This window comes from Poecilia reticulata, linkage group LG13 (assembly GCF_000633615.1).
Source record: "Poecilia reticulata strain Guanapo linkage group LG13, Guppy_female_1.0+MT, whole genome shotgun sequence".
Taxonomy (NCBI): domain Eukaryota; kingdom Metazoa; phylum Chordata; class Actinopteri; order Cyprinodontiformes; family Poeciliidae; genus Poecilia; species Poecilia reticulata.
In genome coordinates, this window is record NC_024343.1 from 18,993,441 (window position 1) to 19,009,580 (window position 16,140).

The following is a 16,140-nucleotide window of genomic DNA, read 5'->3' on the forward strand; positions in this document are numbered from 1 at the left end:
TGCAGCCGGAGAGCTTCATCATTAACATGCTTGTAGCCTCTCTGGAGGGTCTTCAGTTGATCCTGGATAAATGAGACAAAAAGGAAAGAACGGTGAGTCGAGAAGACAGGAATCAGACGGCAGCTGACGTCTTGGACATTAGAAGTTCTCCGCTGAACGGGGGGCGGGCAGGCAAAACGCGCCGCAAATGAATAAACATTTTTGGTTCCTCAAAGCAGCACGTCAGCTAGCGGAGATCGGCGTCGTGTTTTCATGTGAAGCCGTTGAAAAAACAAAGAGAACTTCTGTCGAAACTGCTGCCTTAACATTTTCCTTAGCGATCAGCCGGGAGGTAAAGTACAGAAGATGCATGGGGGACATCCTTCATGTACGGCGCCGTTGCGCAGATGTGGCAGACAGTTTGAAGACAAAGCCATAAAATTTTATGCTTTGCTAAAATAACTTTTAGCTCTTCACTCCGTTCCTCAGTAACTGCTCCCCCCTCCCCTCCCCCTTTGGCTTGGTTCTTGTGTTTTAATAGCGCCGTATAATGAGGACAGGCCTGCCGCTACATAATTGAGCAGACTAATTCAATTACGAAGGACCAGCAAAGTTTAAGTGGAGCGCTTCTTTCAGACGAGCCAAGAAGGTCGCATCAGGGCACCGATCATCCACTGGCTTCACCACAGTGCGCTAATGTGTGTGTACAGTCAAATTCTTTATTACTGTTTGACTTTCTGAATAATGGCTGTGTAACGACCTAATCATTAAGAAATATATGACATCAATTAGTTGACCGATTAAGGAATAGAGAAGCCCGGCTGGAGAAACATGTCACATCTATTAGACGAAGTGCTGCACTAAAATGAATGTTTACTCCTATGTTTACTTTATGACTTGGTCTCTGATGTTATTCGTTGTATAATGACATACAGTGCCTTGCCAGACTTCAGTCTATCACATAGTGGTAAGTGATAGACCAACATCAAGTAGTGCTTAATCGCCAAGTGGAACGCAAATGAAACATAGTTTCCAACATTTTGTAGAAATAAAAAAAAACCTTGAGATTGGTGTTTGGTATGTTTCGCCCCATTTACTGTGATACCCATAATAAACTCCACTGCTTCTAACTGCTTTGAAAAGTCACCCGTTAGGTAAATAGGGGCCCAACTGTATATAATGTAATCTCGGTGTACAGTAATGTTGTGGAAAGGCTTTAGGGGTTTGGTGGAGAATATTAGTGAGCAAACAGCATCATAAAAACCAACAGAGGCTGATCAGAGACGATGTTGTGGGGAAGTTTAGAGCAGAGTGAGGATATGAACCAATCTCCCAGGTTCTGAGCAAAACATCTTAACGGTGGCAGCATGTTGTGGGACGGCCTTTCTTCAGCACTGATAGTGGATGTTGGTCAGAGTTGAGAAGAAAAAGCATTTATGTAAATCATTCCACTTTATTTTCCTACTTTGTACTGGTCTACATGGTTGGCGGTAATTGGTTACAAAATGACAAAATGTGAAGGTTTTAAAAGGTACGCTTTTGCAAAACCCGCCATGTAAACTGTTGTGTCTGGAAAAACATCCTTTCGAGCCACCGAGGACAGCAATGCAATCCTTTTCCCTATAATTACTTTACATGTTTATGCAAACAGGAAAGGTTAGTTTGGCCTTTTACTATTACTTTGCTTACCAGAAGGAACAATGAACTCATTAGACAAAATCAAGCCACTACATACCGAACAATGGTTGTTTCAAGGGGATGTTTTCAATTTCATCTTTAGCATCCTGATTGGGTGGAAGCATAAGAGCGGCTCTATGTGGATTCTGGATAACTAAAACTTCCCCGGCCCTTTCCTCCTCTTTCGAGTCGATGTAACTTCTGCCTTTTTATACATCTGTCTTAGTATCTTTCTTGACAGACAGTGGTCTCTTTCTTGGACAGTGTCCATTACCCATACACATTTCTTGAATGTGGCCAACTGGGAATATTGAGACAGGCTAACAGAGAATTCATTCAGAACGATGTTGAAGAAAATATTGGTTAGAGAATAAGACAGGTGTCGGGAAACGAGAGATAAAACAGCGTAAAACTGTAGTAAAAAATGAGGAGGTGTGTGTGTGTGTGGGGGGGGGGGGGGGGGGGGGGGTATCTGCGTGTCTGTGTTTTAGGTAATCGAGCTCCAGGGAGACATGAGCAAGCGGATCATTTCAATTTCCCTTTGTCCTTGAACTGATATTAAATCTTTCTGGAAGACTGCAGGATTTAATTGGCTAGTTTGATATTTTTTCAGGTAGCAAAAGGATAAGTAGGTAAAGCTAATGTCTTGATACTTAGATTACACAACACCTTGAAAGTGGCTAATGCCGTTTAGGAGTCTGTGTTAACATTTGAGAATAAAAATGTTAGATTCCCTTTGAAGTTGTTTCGATCATTTCATAGAGAGGAACAGCAGATATACATGCTACCTGCTTGGCGATGTATGTTCAAGCTTTTATCTGTAGTGTTTAGCTATGATCAGGTATTGAATGCTTTAAAAGCAACCATGGGAAAATAAAGAAAAACTGACACAAAAGCAAGGCCATGCAGGTTTTCTGCACCATACTTCTGCAGAGAGGTAACATCAAAGGGAACTTTTCTTTGCTGTGAAGTTTTTGCTGTACGACTCCGGACATGCACAAAGATACAAAGTGAAGACTGCTACAGAAAGGTCAGTGAAGAGAAAGACAAAAGAAAAAGGCCAAGAGTCAAAGGATACATACACAAAAAGTACAGTTTCATTCTGTTGTTTGGGATTATTTGGATGTTGGATGGTGGGAAATAATTGGTATAAATGATGGATTTGATGTCACATACAATCTCCAGTAATTCTTGAGGGTATCTGTTGTCAAACAAACCTAACAGCATGTGAAAAGTTGCATCATCTGCAGAATGTAACTCTAGCTAAAAGTTAGCACAAATTTCCAAGTTTGTATACTGGCACCATCAAGCAACACAATGTAGCAGGTAGCTTACGCTACTGGAAATACATTTGATATGTTGGCTCATTTCTGTAGATGCCAGGAATCAGGGACCGGTGCTGCTGAGAGAACCACAGAGTAAAGAACAGCTTCTGCTGAAAAGACCTAATGGGTTTAAAGCTAATTGCTTTAAAGCTAGAAACATCTCCCCCCTCTTTGACACGGTGAAGGATGTTAGATTTCAACATAATGAAATTACTGCAGCAACGTGAAAGTATATATATTTTATCCCTATGACGCATAAGCAACATATATCCTAGACTTCACAAAGACACTAAGAAATTCTCAAAGATTTAGCCTGTACCCCCTTTGGCTGACAAGAAAAAGTATTTTGAAGGCATAATTGTGTCAAAATTCAATGTTTAAAAATGACTTACAACTAAAACCAAATTTCATGGGCAGTTTCCCGTAACACTTGTCTCTCTGCATGCTGTCTCTAACATTAAAATAAACACATGTGCACTGCAGGTTTAGGATAATTGCTTGTGTCTATAGGCTAAAATGTTCAGCCTCCATGTACAAAAAATGGATATACGGCATTTATATTGAATTAGATTCATTTATTCTTTACTTACTCATCACTCTTTAGTATTTAGATATTCATTTGCACTAGTCGAGCAAAACTTTTGATAGTATCAAGCACCTAAGCAAAGTCCTGACCTCAGCAGGACATTTATGATCCTAATACCCGGGACTGATTTCAAAATCTATAGAGTAAACATTTGGCAATAATCAGGTATCAAATTAAAAAGATTAACACATTTTTAAAGGCATTTAATTTTCACTTGTACATAACTATTACCTCCTCCATATCTGTACCTGTATTAATCAAACTATGCCTTATTATAAAATTCTTATCATCTCATTTGCAGCATGAGAATGCCAAAAAAAAGTACTTGGACATAAACCAGAGGTTTGCATAATTTAGTGGCAGGGTAGACAGAAAATCTATAGTCATTTTGGGCTCTGGCAGTGCCAAGAAGACTTGTATTGATTTGTGTGTGTATATGTGTGTCTTATGTGTGCAGATATGTGTGTTGGTAAATTTATGGTACAGTCAAACAGAGCAAAGAGAGCAGGATGCAGAGGGGAAGGGATGCTGATGCAGAGGAGAACCTGAACCCAGTGGATGTAAGAGACTAAGGGAAACAACTACACACAGCAAACCCAGGAGATTTGACTGTTTAACTAGGTGGGTAAGTTAGGTATATATGCACCAGGGTTCTATAATGGGCTTTCAAATTTTAAAACACGCACATATTTTTAATTCATAGTATTTCTGTGCTTCATAGGTTTTTATTAAAATGTAAACTGTAAAAAAAACACACACAAAAAAACACTCCCACACCTGTAGCTGCACACTGCAGGTCAGCTTACTAAATGAAGGCTGGGACACTTTCTCTTTTCTTACTAATAAAAAAAAAACACATTTGGTTTACTGAGACTTTTTATGCTATGAAAAGCACAAAGTCTGGTTTGGAAACAGAAGGAGCACAAAGGACAAAGTGTTTTAATGGTGAAATAACCCCCTAAAAATAATCAACTAATTTAAATTATTAGACTCTCAGTATTGATCTACAAACTTCATAATGTCACGAAAGTATATTTTTATGCAATGAGCAGGCGAACAGTTCTACTGCCTCTATATGACGTTTTTTCTAGATTTTTTTGTAACGCCTCTGCCTGTTCTGTGTTTGGGTTCTACTTTCATCTACAAAAACATGACACTTTATCATTATATCGGTTCTACCAAATAAGGATTTTTGGAAATCACTTCTGCATAATTTTAATGTCAGAATAATATTCTATATTTAAAGGGGAGGCACAGATCTTTAAAGAATCTGCTGCTAACACCTTGTTACCAGATTCCACAGAACTTCATCGGAGGAAGAGTGGAGTTTGTGCTTTGATGAGTTAAAGTCTGAATTAGCTTCAATATGGGAGTAACGCACTCTTTGAGAGGTTTTCATGATTCAAACTGGGATTTTCATGCTTATTACTTTTAGTGAATCTGGACCTTTAATAGAAGAGGTCAAAAGGTTTTTTTCTTTTTTTCGTTTAAACTGAACACTGACGTTCTTTTTATAGTTATAGAAACCTTCAAAACAAGGTTTGCATTACAAAATGTGCAGGGATTCTGTGTGGAGTTACACTTTTTTTTCCTCAGACAATCCAAGAAAAACCATGTTAGGTTAATTGGCAAATAAAAAAAGGAAACCCCTCAAATGTCTTTGTGGATTTTTTGTTTCTTCTTTTTCTGCCCTCTCTGCTTCCTGCCCCCGTCACGCACCAGGACAAGGCATGAAACAAGAAAAACTGGATTGACAGGTAATTCCTTCCCTCCCGTCCCCCCCCCAAAGGATTATAAACGTGTTTGTGTACAAGTTATGGATTTACTGATTTGCACCCTTTCTAATAAAATTTTGTGATTTTTGTGATTTTTCTAGTATTGAGTTTTATGGTTTTGTGTTATCTGCCTCATAGTGGGTTTTATTGGTATTTTACTGCCTCGCAATATGTTTGGTGTCCATAGTGCAAGGTGTTAAAAGCTAATACAGCCCTTTAAAAGATAGCTGCACATCAGATTTTCTATAATAGAACTATAAAGAGCAGCGAAACTGTCAGGAACCCAAAGATAAAACTGATAATATATGATAGAAGGTGAGGTTGTAATTCTGGTCATATTTATCCTCCATAACACTTTTCTTCACATCTTATCCTTACGGAGACAGCAATCAGTTATATAAATTGGTTCTGTTCATTACAGATTACTGAAGGTTATACCACTGACAGTAAAGAAAAAGAAAAGAAAAAAAAGACTTGCCTGGCATGCAAATAAAATTTTAATACATAAAAAAAAGGACTAGGAGACTGCTGAGTAATTGATGATATTCAAAGCTGGTTATGGGATTAAGAAGGAGAAAATGTGAAAGCAGATTCATTGTTGAGAAAGGAAAGAGGGAATAAGAAGGTGAAAGAACATGCCTGCAGGCTGTGAAGGAATTAAACTGGAACTATGCCAAGGCTGCCAGAGAAACATACAAGTGAGAGAACTGTGTCCTTCTGGGGATTCGGCCTTCATCTCTCCTGTACGTTGACGTAAATCTGTCTCCTCTACCTCAAATAAAACACACATAAACACACGTGTACGTACGACGCTCAATCTGCACATGATCTAACAGGATCTGCAGGCTTTGTAAATTATTTTTTAACTCAACTCAGAGGTTCAAGTGAAATATAGATGGGAAACAAATGGAAATACACCTGAGGTGATAAAAAAAATAGATAGTGATCAGTTTTATGACTCTGGCATGTTTATTTAAATGTATTGTTGTCATTAATCCCAGTATTATGTTCACTTATTTACCATGGTAGTAAAAAAGTGAACGTTTGTTCCTCTACTATCCAGAGCAAAACTCAGCTTTGTTTGTTTTCCTGGAGAAATCAATGAACTCAGTTACAGAGAAAAATATTAATGAACAAACATATTTACACTTCAGCACAAATGAAAACTAACTAAAGGGAGAAAAACTGATCACCATGTTACAACATGACAGAAGGCACATACTTCACAACCTGCACACAAACAAAGTATGAGAACATTTGGAGAGCAATGGCTCAGTGGTGAATTGATTTAGTTAATTTAACCATGAAGAATTTAAAATTTTCCATTCCATTTCATTTCATTCTCTTACCGAATTAAATGTCAGAGAACGACCCATTAGAACGTAGCTGGATCATATCTGGAGGTGCAGAAATATGAGGTTTCTGTACCTCCACCATCAGTTTCAGTGTTGCTTCAGAAGAGGAACCAACATCAGTATTTACACAATCTCAGCAGCAGCAAAACTAGAGGAAGCAGGTCACAAACCTTTCCAGATTGCTGTGAGGATACGTTCAAGGTGTTAAACTTGATGTCTTAGGCTCTTATTTTAAAGTAAAAACAACAACATCAAACTTGAATTGCTAAGTTGCATTGAAGAAGTTTACTTTTTTGGCATTAGGGACATCATAGACTAGACCAGATAAGATTTAAGCACAATAGAGAAACACAATATTGTACACTGATGACTAGGGCTGTGTAATAATATCGATGTTGCGATATATATTGATATTTTCTTTCCTAGAAAAAAATCGATATTCATCCGCAAGTATTGTAACATCCAACTGTCACCTTGCTCACTCACTGCTTGCTTCGCCGGGAGAGTGATTAGGTCATCAGGCTTAGAGTGATGCCTTCAGATGTTAAGTGTCAAGGTTAAAAATGTATTAAACTATTCAGAGTAGGGTACGTGGTGCACTTTATTTACTTTACAAATGCACGTAAGCTACAGTTTGTACTGTTTCAATTAAAAGAAACATGTTTTATAACCACTTCTTTTATTCATTTTGTCCAGCTGTCAACTTTAAGTCTGTGTCCATGTCCAACCAGAGGCATTGTGTAAGTTGGTGCTTTTAATCAGTTTTCAGTTAAACTAATTCAATCCAACTCTATAACAGTCACAAAATGTCACCAAAATCACTCTGTCCCTCTAAAAACTTTCAGAAAATCGCAAAAGTGTATTGAATTGTATCGTTTGCTGAATATTGCAATATATATCGCATCGTGAGCAGAATACCGTGTATCGTATCATGAGATTATTGTATCACTTCAGCCCTACTGATGACACTTTCCTGAAAATAATGTTTGAGAAGAAGTTTGTGATGCAGGGGCCAGAAAATACCACTTTCTAAGTTTGGTTTATTCGAGAGATCTTGTTGTTTGACATTTGACCTGGAGCAGCAGCTACGTGACCAAAAGCATTACGGGAACTGACCTGGAACACCTGCGGAGTTGGACGGCCATAATGAGGTTGTAGTCTTAGCTAGCTCAAGTTCAAGTTCAATTTTTTCTTGTCCCACATGGGGAAATTTGGTGGACAGCAGCAGTCAAAGACAGTCAAGCCATAATTCATACTGGTCAACAGAAATACCATGCTCAATAACGTGTCAAAATGTGCAATGCTTGGCTTGACATCAGTATTACAACTGTGTGCATGCTCAGAACAAGTGGAGAACTCGAGCTTTGTTTCTATTGTGCATAAAGTTCTTTTGGAAAATTGGTCTCCATGCTATTTGATTTTTTATGTGTAGCTAATCTAGCATCAATTTAACTACAAAAATGTTTTTTTTTCCACATACTTTATTGTGGTTTCACTTAAACATCTGGCTGTTATCAGAGAAAATAAGGCAATCAGACAATCAAAAGCTGGTTCCATATAGGGAAAAAAAACAACATTACTTGCTGACCAGGTACTTGCAACTTAATTATAGGATAACCTTGATTCTTAGAACCAACTGAGTCACCTTACACCCCAAACCCTGTCTTGACCTGGTCCTGCACCTAACTGGTTCAAACACCATCATACCATCTGCCCTGGTGCACACACAGAGTCCTGTGAGTATCAAACACACACACACACAGTAAGCAGTGGGCTTGGAGGCAGCCTCAATCAGTCAAATTTCCCTTGGGTCCTTCAGCCTCGCCAGCCAGCCAGCCAGTCGGCGCCATCTCTACCATCACATTCATATCCTCAATCCTCTCCTCTACCAGGGGGACACAGAGCCTAACGATTACCCTGCATTTGTGTGCGATAAGGAAAGCTAAAGACACGTTGTTATCGCAGGCAAAACTGGCAAGAATCTGTCATTTGGCACCTGCATGTATATATGTGTGTGTATGGGCAGATTTGCCAGTGCCCATTAGGATTTAGTATCCAGACTCTGCCAAAGTCGTCCCTGAATGACCCTGCAATAAGAGCTGGCTGGCGCGCTTGCTTTGGTAGTCTCTCACACACACGCACGCACGCACGCACGCACGCACGCACGCACGCACGCACACACACACACCCACGCGCACGCACACAGACGCAGGGAGTCATCCTTTCTGCTCTGGGAGTTTTGCTAATGACTGAAGGTGTCAGAGAGTAGAGGCACTGCTAGATAGAGAGGAAATGGAGCAGGGAAAAAAAACCTAAATACAGCCATGCAGAGCTAATACGCTGCTATCGAGAACAGACACATCAACACATAAATACTGCATCATACGACTAGCAATAAATGAAGGAATAATGGATGCATCGTAGAAAAGAGACAGGAACCTGCAGTGTCACAACATGCTACAGATACCGAAGAGAGGAAAGAAGCTCTATATGTATGGGATAAATCTTTTCTTGATGAATCCGGAACTATTTTCCATTTTTCGTAATACAACCATGGAAGGTCTCTGTGTTTTATTGGAATCTTATTTGCAAGATTAACAAAACAAAATAGCAATTAATCATAAAGTGGAGTCCTAAACTGAGCTTGAGCTATTTTTTATGATTTTTTAATTATTATCACGGATTGTGTGTGGGCATTCTAACACAGGAAAAGAACCAGACCTGGTCTTTTATTATAACCCCGAACCCTAACCCCATGTCAACAAGGAAATCAAACATACATGAAGTGTTATTCCTGCATGACAATACAAATATGTTTCTTCTGTTTTGAAAAAAAGAAAAAAAAAAACTTATGTCAAAGCAGACTCTTTTCAGTTTCTAATTTAGGATTTAGGTTGCTGCATAAGCATCCTTGCAAAGTCCTCCAGCAGTGCACCACTGTAAGCTGGATCTCTGCTGGCAAACAGAGAAAGAAACGAGTTACCCTAAGAAATGTTCAGGCTAAAAAGGAGAAAGAAAGGATGATACAAACTGTCTGAGTAAGTATTTATTTAGCAATGAAAAACGCCTGTGTGTTTATACTGAAGTGCTCAGTTTGGGTAAAACTGAGTAAAACTCATTATCACAAATTACACCTTAAACATAATTCAAGAGGCTAAGTTAGTCAAGTCAACTTTACTTCTTATTATAGTAACAAGTGCTTCATTTGCTTCATTTAATTGCTGCAATTTTGGATTTTTGTTGATGTTTGTTTCAGATCAGAGAAGCATGAAAATAGGATGTTTCTTCTCCGTGTTTGGTTCTGGTTCTGTGAATGCAGAATATATCTCCACCAGAAGACCTGAGTGGTCTGAAAGGTTGATACAATAACACGAGATTGTTGATGTATTTTGGCATTTTTTATTAACTGAACGGAGGTCATGTGCTCTACCTTCCTGGTTTTGGTGGAAACACAAGCAGCAGCGTTCTGGATCAGGTGCAGCTGTCTGATTGATCTTTGAGACAGACACGTGAAGATGTATTTGTAGTAATATAAACGCACAGACAAGTTTCTCTAAATCATACTGGGACATTAGTTCTTTAATCCTGGAAAGGTTCTTCAGGTGACAGAAGACTGACTTTGTAATTGTCTGTACGTGTCTCTAAAGGTTCAAGGCTCAATGATTGAGTGGGTTTCTAGTCACCTGGTGACACTGGAATGTGAAGCTGTGTATAATCTGCATAGTTATGGTAGTTAATCTTATCAATTGTTAAAATTTGAGCAATCAGAAGCATGTAGACATTAAATAAGTGTGGAACTTTGCGGTGCTTCGCGTGTCATTTCTGTCCTTGCTGATGAAAAGCGAACAGAAACTGCAGTAAAATACAGCTTACTAATTTTTGACAACTGTCTTTATGACATGCACAAAAGTATTATGGTTGTAAATGATACTGGAGAGTTTGAAAGCGAAAATGCATGTGTTTGACTTAAATGCTTAATAAACATGAACACAGCCTTTCCTAAAGCTACGCCATGAGGATGTCCTGTTTTCGGATGGTCTAACAGCATTTCAGGAAATACTGGAAACACTGTTAGATTTTTAACTAAAGATAATTAATATTTATGTTCAGAAAACTTAAATTTAAGACATAGCGGTGTATTTATTTATTTATTTTTGCCAGACATGATTGAATTGGATTTTCATTTGCTTAGTGTTAGTGTTAGTCTTAGCTGTTGACACACCATAATTATTTAATTCTTAGCAGTATCACGCTATAGTCAATACACATAAACATACATCCATGCATTGCAAAATGCAACACATTCATATAACTTCATTTGCCCTTCTGCATGTACTTGAATAAGGCTTTAGTTGTGCAAAACTCAGGAGCAAAAGGATTTTCTTCAGCGCCTAATATTAGACACCAGATGAGAACAACACCCCCCCCCACTCCGCGGTATGGAACTCGTTTGGATTTTCTATTAAAACATAAACAATCTAGAAATGACCTCTCCCCATCATTTACACTCCCACAATGTTTTTTTTTCCTGTATAGTTAGCACTTCTTCGTCTCCTGGTGGGCCATAATCAGCAGTGTAAGGCCGACCGTTAACATGCCAGAACAAACACACGATAAAGCACTCCCTTTTACAACACCTCTCAATACTACCTGTCCTCCGCAGCAGCTGAGCAGAACAACACAAACGACTGCACTGCGGGCTTAGCAGCAATATATATGCAAAGAGCTGAAAGTAAATGTATGAAGCTATAAAGTTTTTTTTTTATTGGGCATTATGGCCAAATGGAAGGATCGGCATTGTTGCTTAATAAGATTGTAAAGACGGCGGGGGGGAAAAGGAGTAGTAAAAGACATGCAGAGCAAGGAATATGAGCTCCCTCCGGGAATGTTTTAGCTAAGGTGATGTGGTACCGTTAAGAACTTAGCTTTGCTTATGAACAAATTCTATAAGAGACCTATAAAATATGCTGAATTATATTTTTGACAGTGCTGTAAAATAAAAAACTTTCCAAGCTCCAAAAGAAATGACTTACACACTTCTGGGAAAGCTTTTAACCTTTAATATGTGTCCTCCAGTGATTTAATTCTGTTCTAAAAGTTAGTTTTAGTCAACTTTTAACTGACACTTAAAAAAAAAAAAAAGTGATACTAATACAGGAGAGACCCATCTACTCTGTAACTTTCAGTCCTAAACACGAGTAAAGTCTCTAAAACTAAAGTAGAATCCCCTCCAATAGCTCATGTTGAGAATACATTTTGTTTGAACCAAACATTTGAAAGCTTTCTGCTCAACGTGTGTATTATCTCCAGGCCCAAGCTGAGACGCCCAGGAAATGCCTTCTGAGTCGGTTTCCCTGGTGTAACAATGCTTTTCCACATCCACAGAGCACTTCTTCTGTTTTGTTTTTTTTTCCTTTTCCTTTTACAGGGGTTTTCTGCGCTTTCAGTTGCAAGCAAATTGATTCTAACATGAAAAATAAGTGTGGTGAAGCTGTAAAGGCGCAATAACTCACAGAAAGCCAACGCAATTTGAAGGCTATTTCTTTGCGGGGCCTTGTTTGTGCCTCCTGTGACTCAAACAACTTGCAAAAAAAACACCCAACATCAATTAAAAGGACATAAAAAAGCAGTTTTCTTTACTGCCCTTGTTATAAAACCGAATGTGTCATGCACACGTCGAGCGCTCAGGCATCCATTATCCATCCGAGGTGCACGCTTCCAAAAAAATGAAATAAACAATTATAGCCGGCTTTGAGGTGTGAGTTAAAGCTGTGACTGTCCATTAGCGATGGTCCGTTGCTGTTCCAGGCTTAATGAAGTGGAAAGGCAGGAAAAAAAAAGAGAGAAACCCCTGCACACCTGATTAATGAGAGAAGTGGATGGAGGTAATAATAGGGATGAAGACAATATGAGAGAAAGGGGATTGATAAGAGAGAGAGATGTAATGAGGTAAAAAGGAAAGGAGAGATATAAAACAAAAAGATATTGGAGATCTTCCTCAACTTTTTATTGATCCATGTATAAAAAGTGATTAGGCTTTATTCCTGGAATGTCTTCACTAAGTGGACAATCACACCTTGCCTCTAAGTTATCGGGGCATCCAATAACTTTTAACAATCCTCGCGGCCATGGTTGTGCAGAAACGCTGGCTGACTTCTCTTCAGCTCAGCAGGAAATTATTAAAGTCACGCTCGAGCCGACCGCCAGTCCCGCCGCTTTTTGCCTTTAGGGTGGAACCGCCCAGCTTGCACTGACCTCTTAAGAAGGACTGAGGCGCGCGGCCGTACGGGCACACATTGAATCAGTCACCTGTGCTGGGCTGTGAGGGAAGCGTCAGGCAGTTAGCCGCGGTGGGCTTCGGCTACGCTCTGAAAAGCAGCAGCAGGAGCAGCTCGGCGGGGCATGGCAGGCAAGCAGTGTGGGTGTTCATTAAAACACCCAGCACCATTCACAGGGAAAAAAAACAAGGCAATAAAAGCAATTAATCTGCCCATAAACAAGCCATTGCGCCTGTCCAACACACCCACAAACATGTCCTGATGACACAGGGAGCAGCAAAGAGAAGAGGAGCTATGGCCCCGGTTCCTCCCAGACCGTCTTTCTTATCATCTCTCTCTCTCTCTCTCTCTCTCTCTCTCTCTCTCTCTCTCTCTCTCTGTCCGTTTCCGTTTCTCTGAACTACTCAAATAAATCCACAGATTTTAATGCTTTTTAATCTAAAACATTGTGACTCTGTAAATCTTCTAAAGCCAAGTTGTAGCAGTAGGACAACACAGAGAATGGGTAAAATGTGCGCCGTAGATCACTAGAAGAAGCTTAAAACAGTCTGGCAGAGACAGTTTTTCAGACTTGTCAGTGATTTTTTTTTTATGACTGTTTTTGTGAAGGTTTTTTTTTTTTTATGAATGTCCCTATCCGTTTATTGCTCTGAATTGCTCTAAATGTGCTAATAGTAGCAGAAAGTGTAGTTAAACATAGAAAATTAAATTGGCAATCAAATAACATGCGTTGGGACATCTGGTGTCTCTCATCAACTCTTCATCATGAAGCTGTCTACTTGCAGAAAACAAACTCAGGACTCCCCCTGATTTATTGATATTGCTAATTTACATGTTGCTACATTTTTCTTTTGCCAGATAAAGCGTGTATGTGTGTTGTAACACTGCCTAAATGTGCAGCTGCTGCCACACTGTTCCCTATTTCGCCATGCCTGCTGGCATACTGAATATCTCGCCTTACATGGGTGAGAACGGAAGGTGATGTTATGGAAAGTGAAGTGTTTTAACATCTGAAGTATCTGGGTTGCTTTCGGTGTGTTCCCATTCTGAATAGTGCATGTGTGTCGGGATCAGAGGTGGTCAAGGAAGAGCACTTTACTGTGTCATGGTGTCACCATCTCAGAGTTTGTTTGTCGTGTAAATAGAACAACTGAATGCCTGGAAATGTATTTAAACACTGTTAGAGTTTATCCCCAAGTGGTTGGATAATCACAGGTGGAAATAATTCAAAAGTAGGTCATGCTTTAACTTTCAAATCTAAGCATTGAGCAAGTCGATGTAAGCTACAGATCTAGATAGTTCAACTTGAGATCAAGTGATGCTAGGAGTAGATCATTTTTGTATTTTCAAGCAGGAGCTGTGTTGTTTCAGTACGGGTCTGAAGAATAAAAATTGCATGACAACATGCAGACATTTCTGACATGTTCAAAACACTTCATGACTGTATACTGCAGTATTAAAGGCATAGCAGGGCACCGTATAACAGTAAAAATCCTTAGGCATCATGTCTTCAAATACTGTTAAGACAAAAAGTAAATATGCAATATTGCAATAGAGCTCTAATGATGATATGTAGTAAATATACTGTTTACATACATAGAAAGTTATGCCCAAAATGATTTATACTCTTGGTAGACTGAATTTTAAGTAATACTTAAGGAGTACTTTTTTCAACACGCCCGTTATTACTGGAGTAACAAGTAACATTTTCGGCTGGCTCTGCAAGAATGCCAACTTAAATCCAATATGAATGATGTGGCTGGTTGTAGGAATAATTTAGGATTGGATTTATTTAGGCTATGCTGTCCAAATTGACAAGCAAAACAGTCATGTGCCAATTAGCCTGTGAGGGTATAGACTGAGGAATGATGCTTCAGTCATAAGCTAATTAGCCATTTGGTAGCAGTCCAGGGATGTTTATTGTAACTTGTGTTTAGCTACAGAGAAAGGAAGCACAAAAAATAGAAGAACAACAAACTTTTTTCTGCTTTTATGGCTATAAGGCAAATATTAAAATAGTTCTATGGTTCAGCAGGGATTTCCCCACAGACTGTGATTATTGCAAACTAATAAAAAAAAAATCTCTCAAAATATCTGAGACACACAAATCAAGTTTCCACTGATAATCGAAAGCAGTTTTATCAGTGCTGAACTAAAGAATCTCTCTCTAATCAAATCTGAACACAAAATGAACATTAGGGTTGCATGCAGGGGTGAAAGTAAGGGGGTACGGCAGGGTACTGCATACCCCTAAAAGATTTAGTGGGGGTACGCAGTACCTGCAAGAGAGGGGAGCGGCTGTCTGCTGTAAAAAATCAATGGGTTCACTGTGCAGCTGTGAGTGCACCCACTAATTAACCGTGACTGATTAGGTCTTCAAGAACAATCTAAAACACAACTTAATCAGTTAATAAATAACTTTTTTCTCATTTCATATTGTTTTTGAACTGTTCGTGCTTTGCTAGAGCAGCAGTGCAATACGTCGATCGCGGAAGGTTTTGAGTCGATCTCGGCATTAGGTGACAAMMWGGAGGCTGAGACCAGCACGTCCTCCTCTGACTCGCTTAAAACGTTAGTAACTTTATTAAAGAACAACAAAAAAATCAACAAAACGCGCTCAAATTAATGACCCAACAACAATAATCTAAGTAATTATTGTTTCAACAAAGTGTTGCGCAATTCTGTGCGTTTCGGTTCCATTACCAAAATAACTAGTAAAGCAGGAGTTCAAAATTAACTAATCAACCACCGCTGTGTTCAAGAGAGGTTTATTAGTGATCGCAAAAATAAATATCAAGCCTCCAAACCTAATATCGTAACGGACTGAATGTTATGTTTTTAACATAATCTCTGGTCGGCTTGTGGAGCGCAGGAGGTTGCCATGGCAACGGGTGTGCTTAAATGACAGGGAGAGACAGAGAGTAAAAAGGTGTGGTTTAGAGTTGACACCCTGTTCGGGTTGTTTGACCTTTTTTTACTTTTGTCTTGGTGCATCACAGCCGCTGTAGTTTCTGAACGTTCAATAAACGACAAACTTGGACTAATTACCTCGTTCTATGACTATACGTCATTTACAACAATATGTTTCATTAAGTATTTAACAAACAAATGGCTTTTACCACGATAATTGTGTGAAATTAAATTGTTGAATATAAAAAATTGTTT

General features: G+C 39.0%; 1 protein-coding gene across 2 annotated transcripts in view; it reads right to left on the reverse strand.

The window, feature by feature from the left end:
- Nucleotides 1-16,140, reverse strand: part of schip1 (schwannomin interacting protein 1) — a 269,246-nt gene that overhangs the window by 186,044 nt on the left and 67,062 nt on the right. For both annotated transcript variants that reach the window (XM_017308280.1, XM_008425832.2), the window contains exon 6: nt 1-62. In XM_017308280.1, coding sequence (XP_017163769.1) covers nt 1-62 — 62 coding nt within the window. The remainder of the gene's footprint in view (nt 63-16,140) is intronic.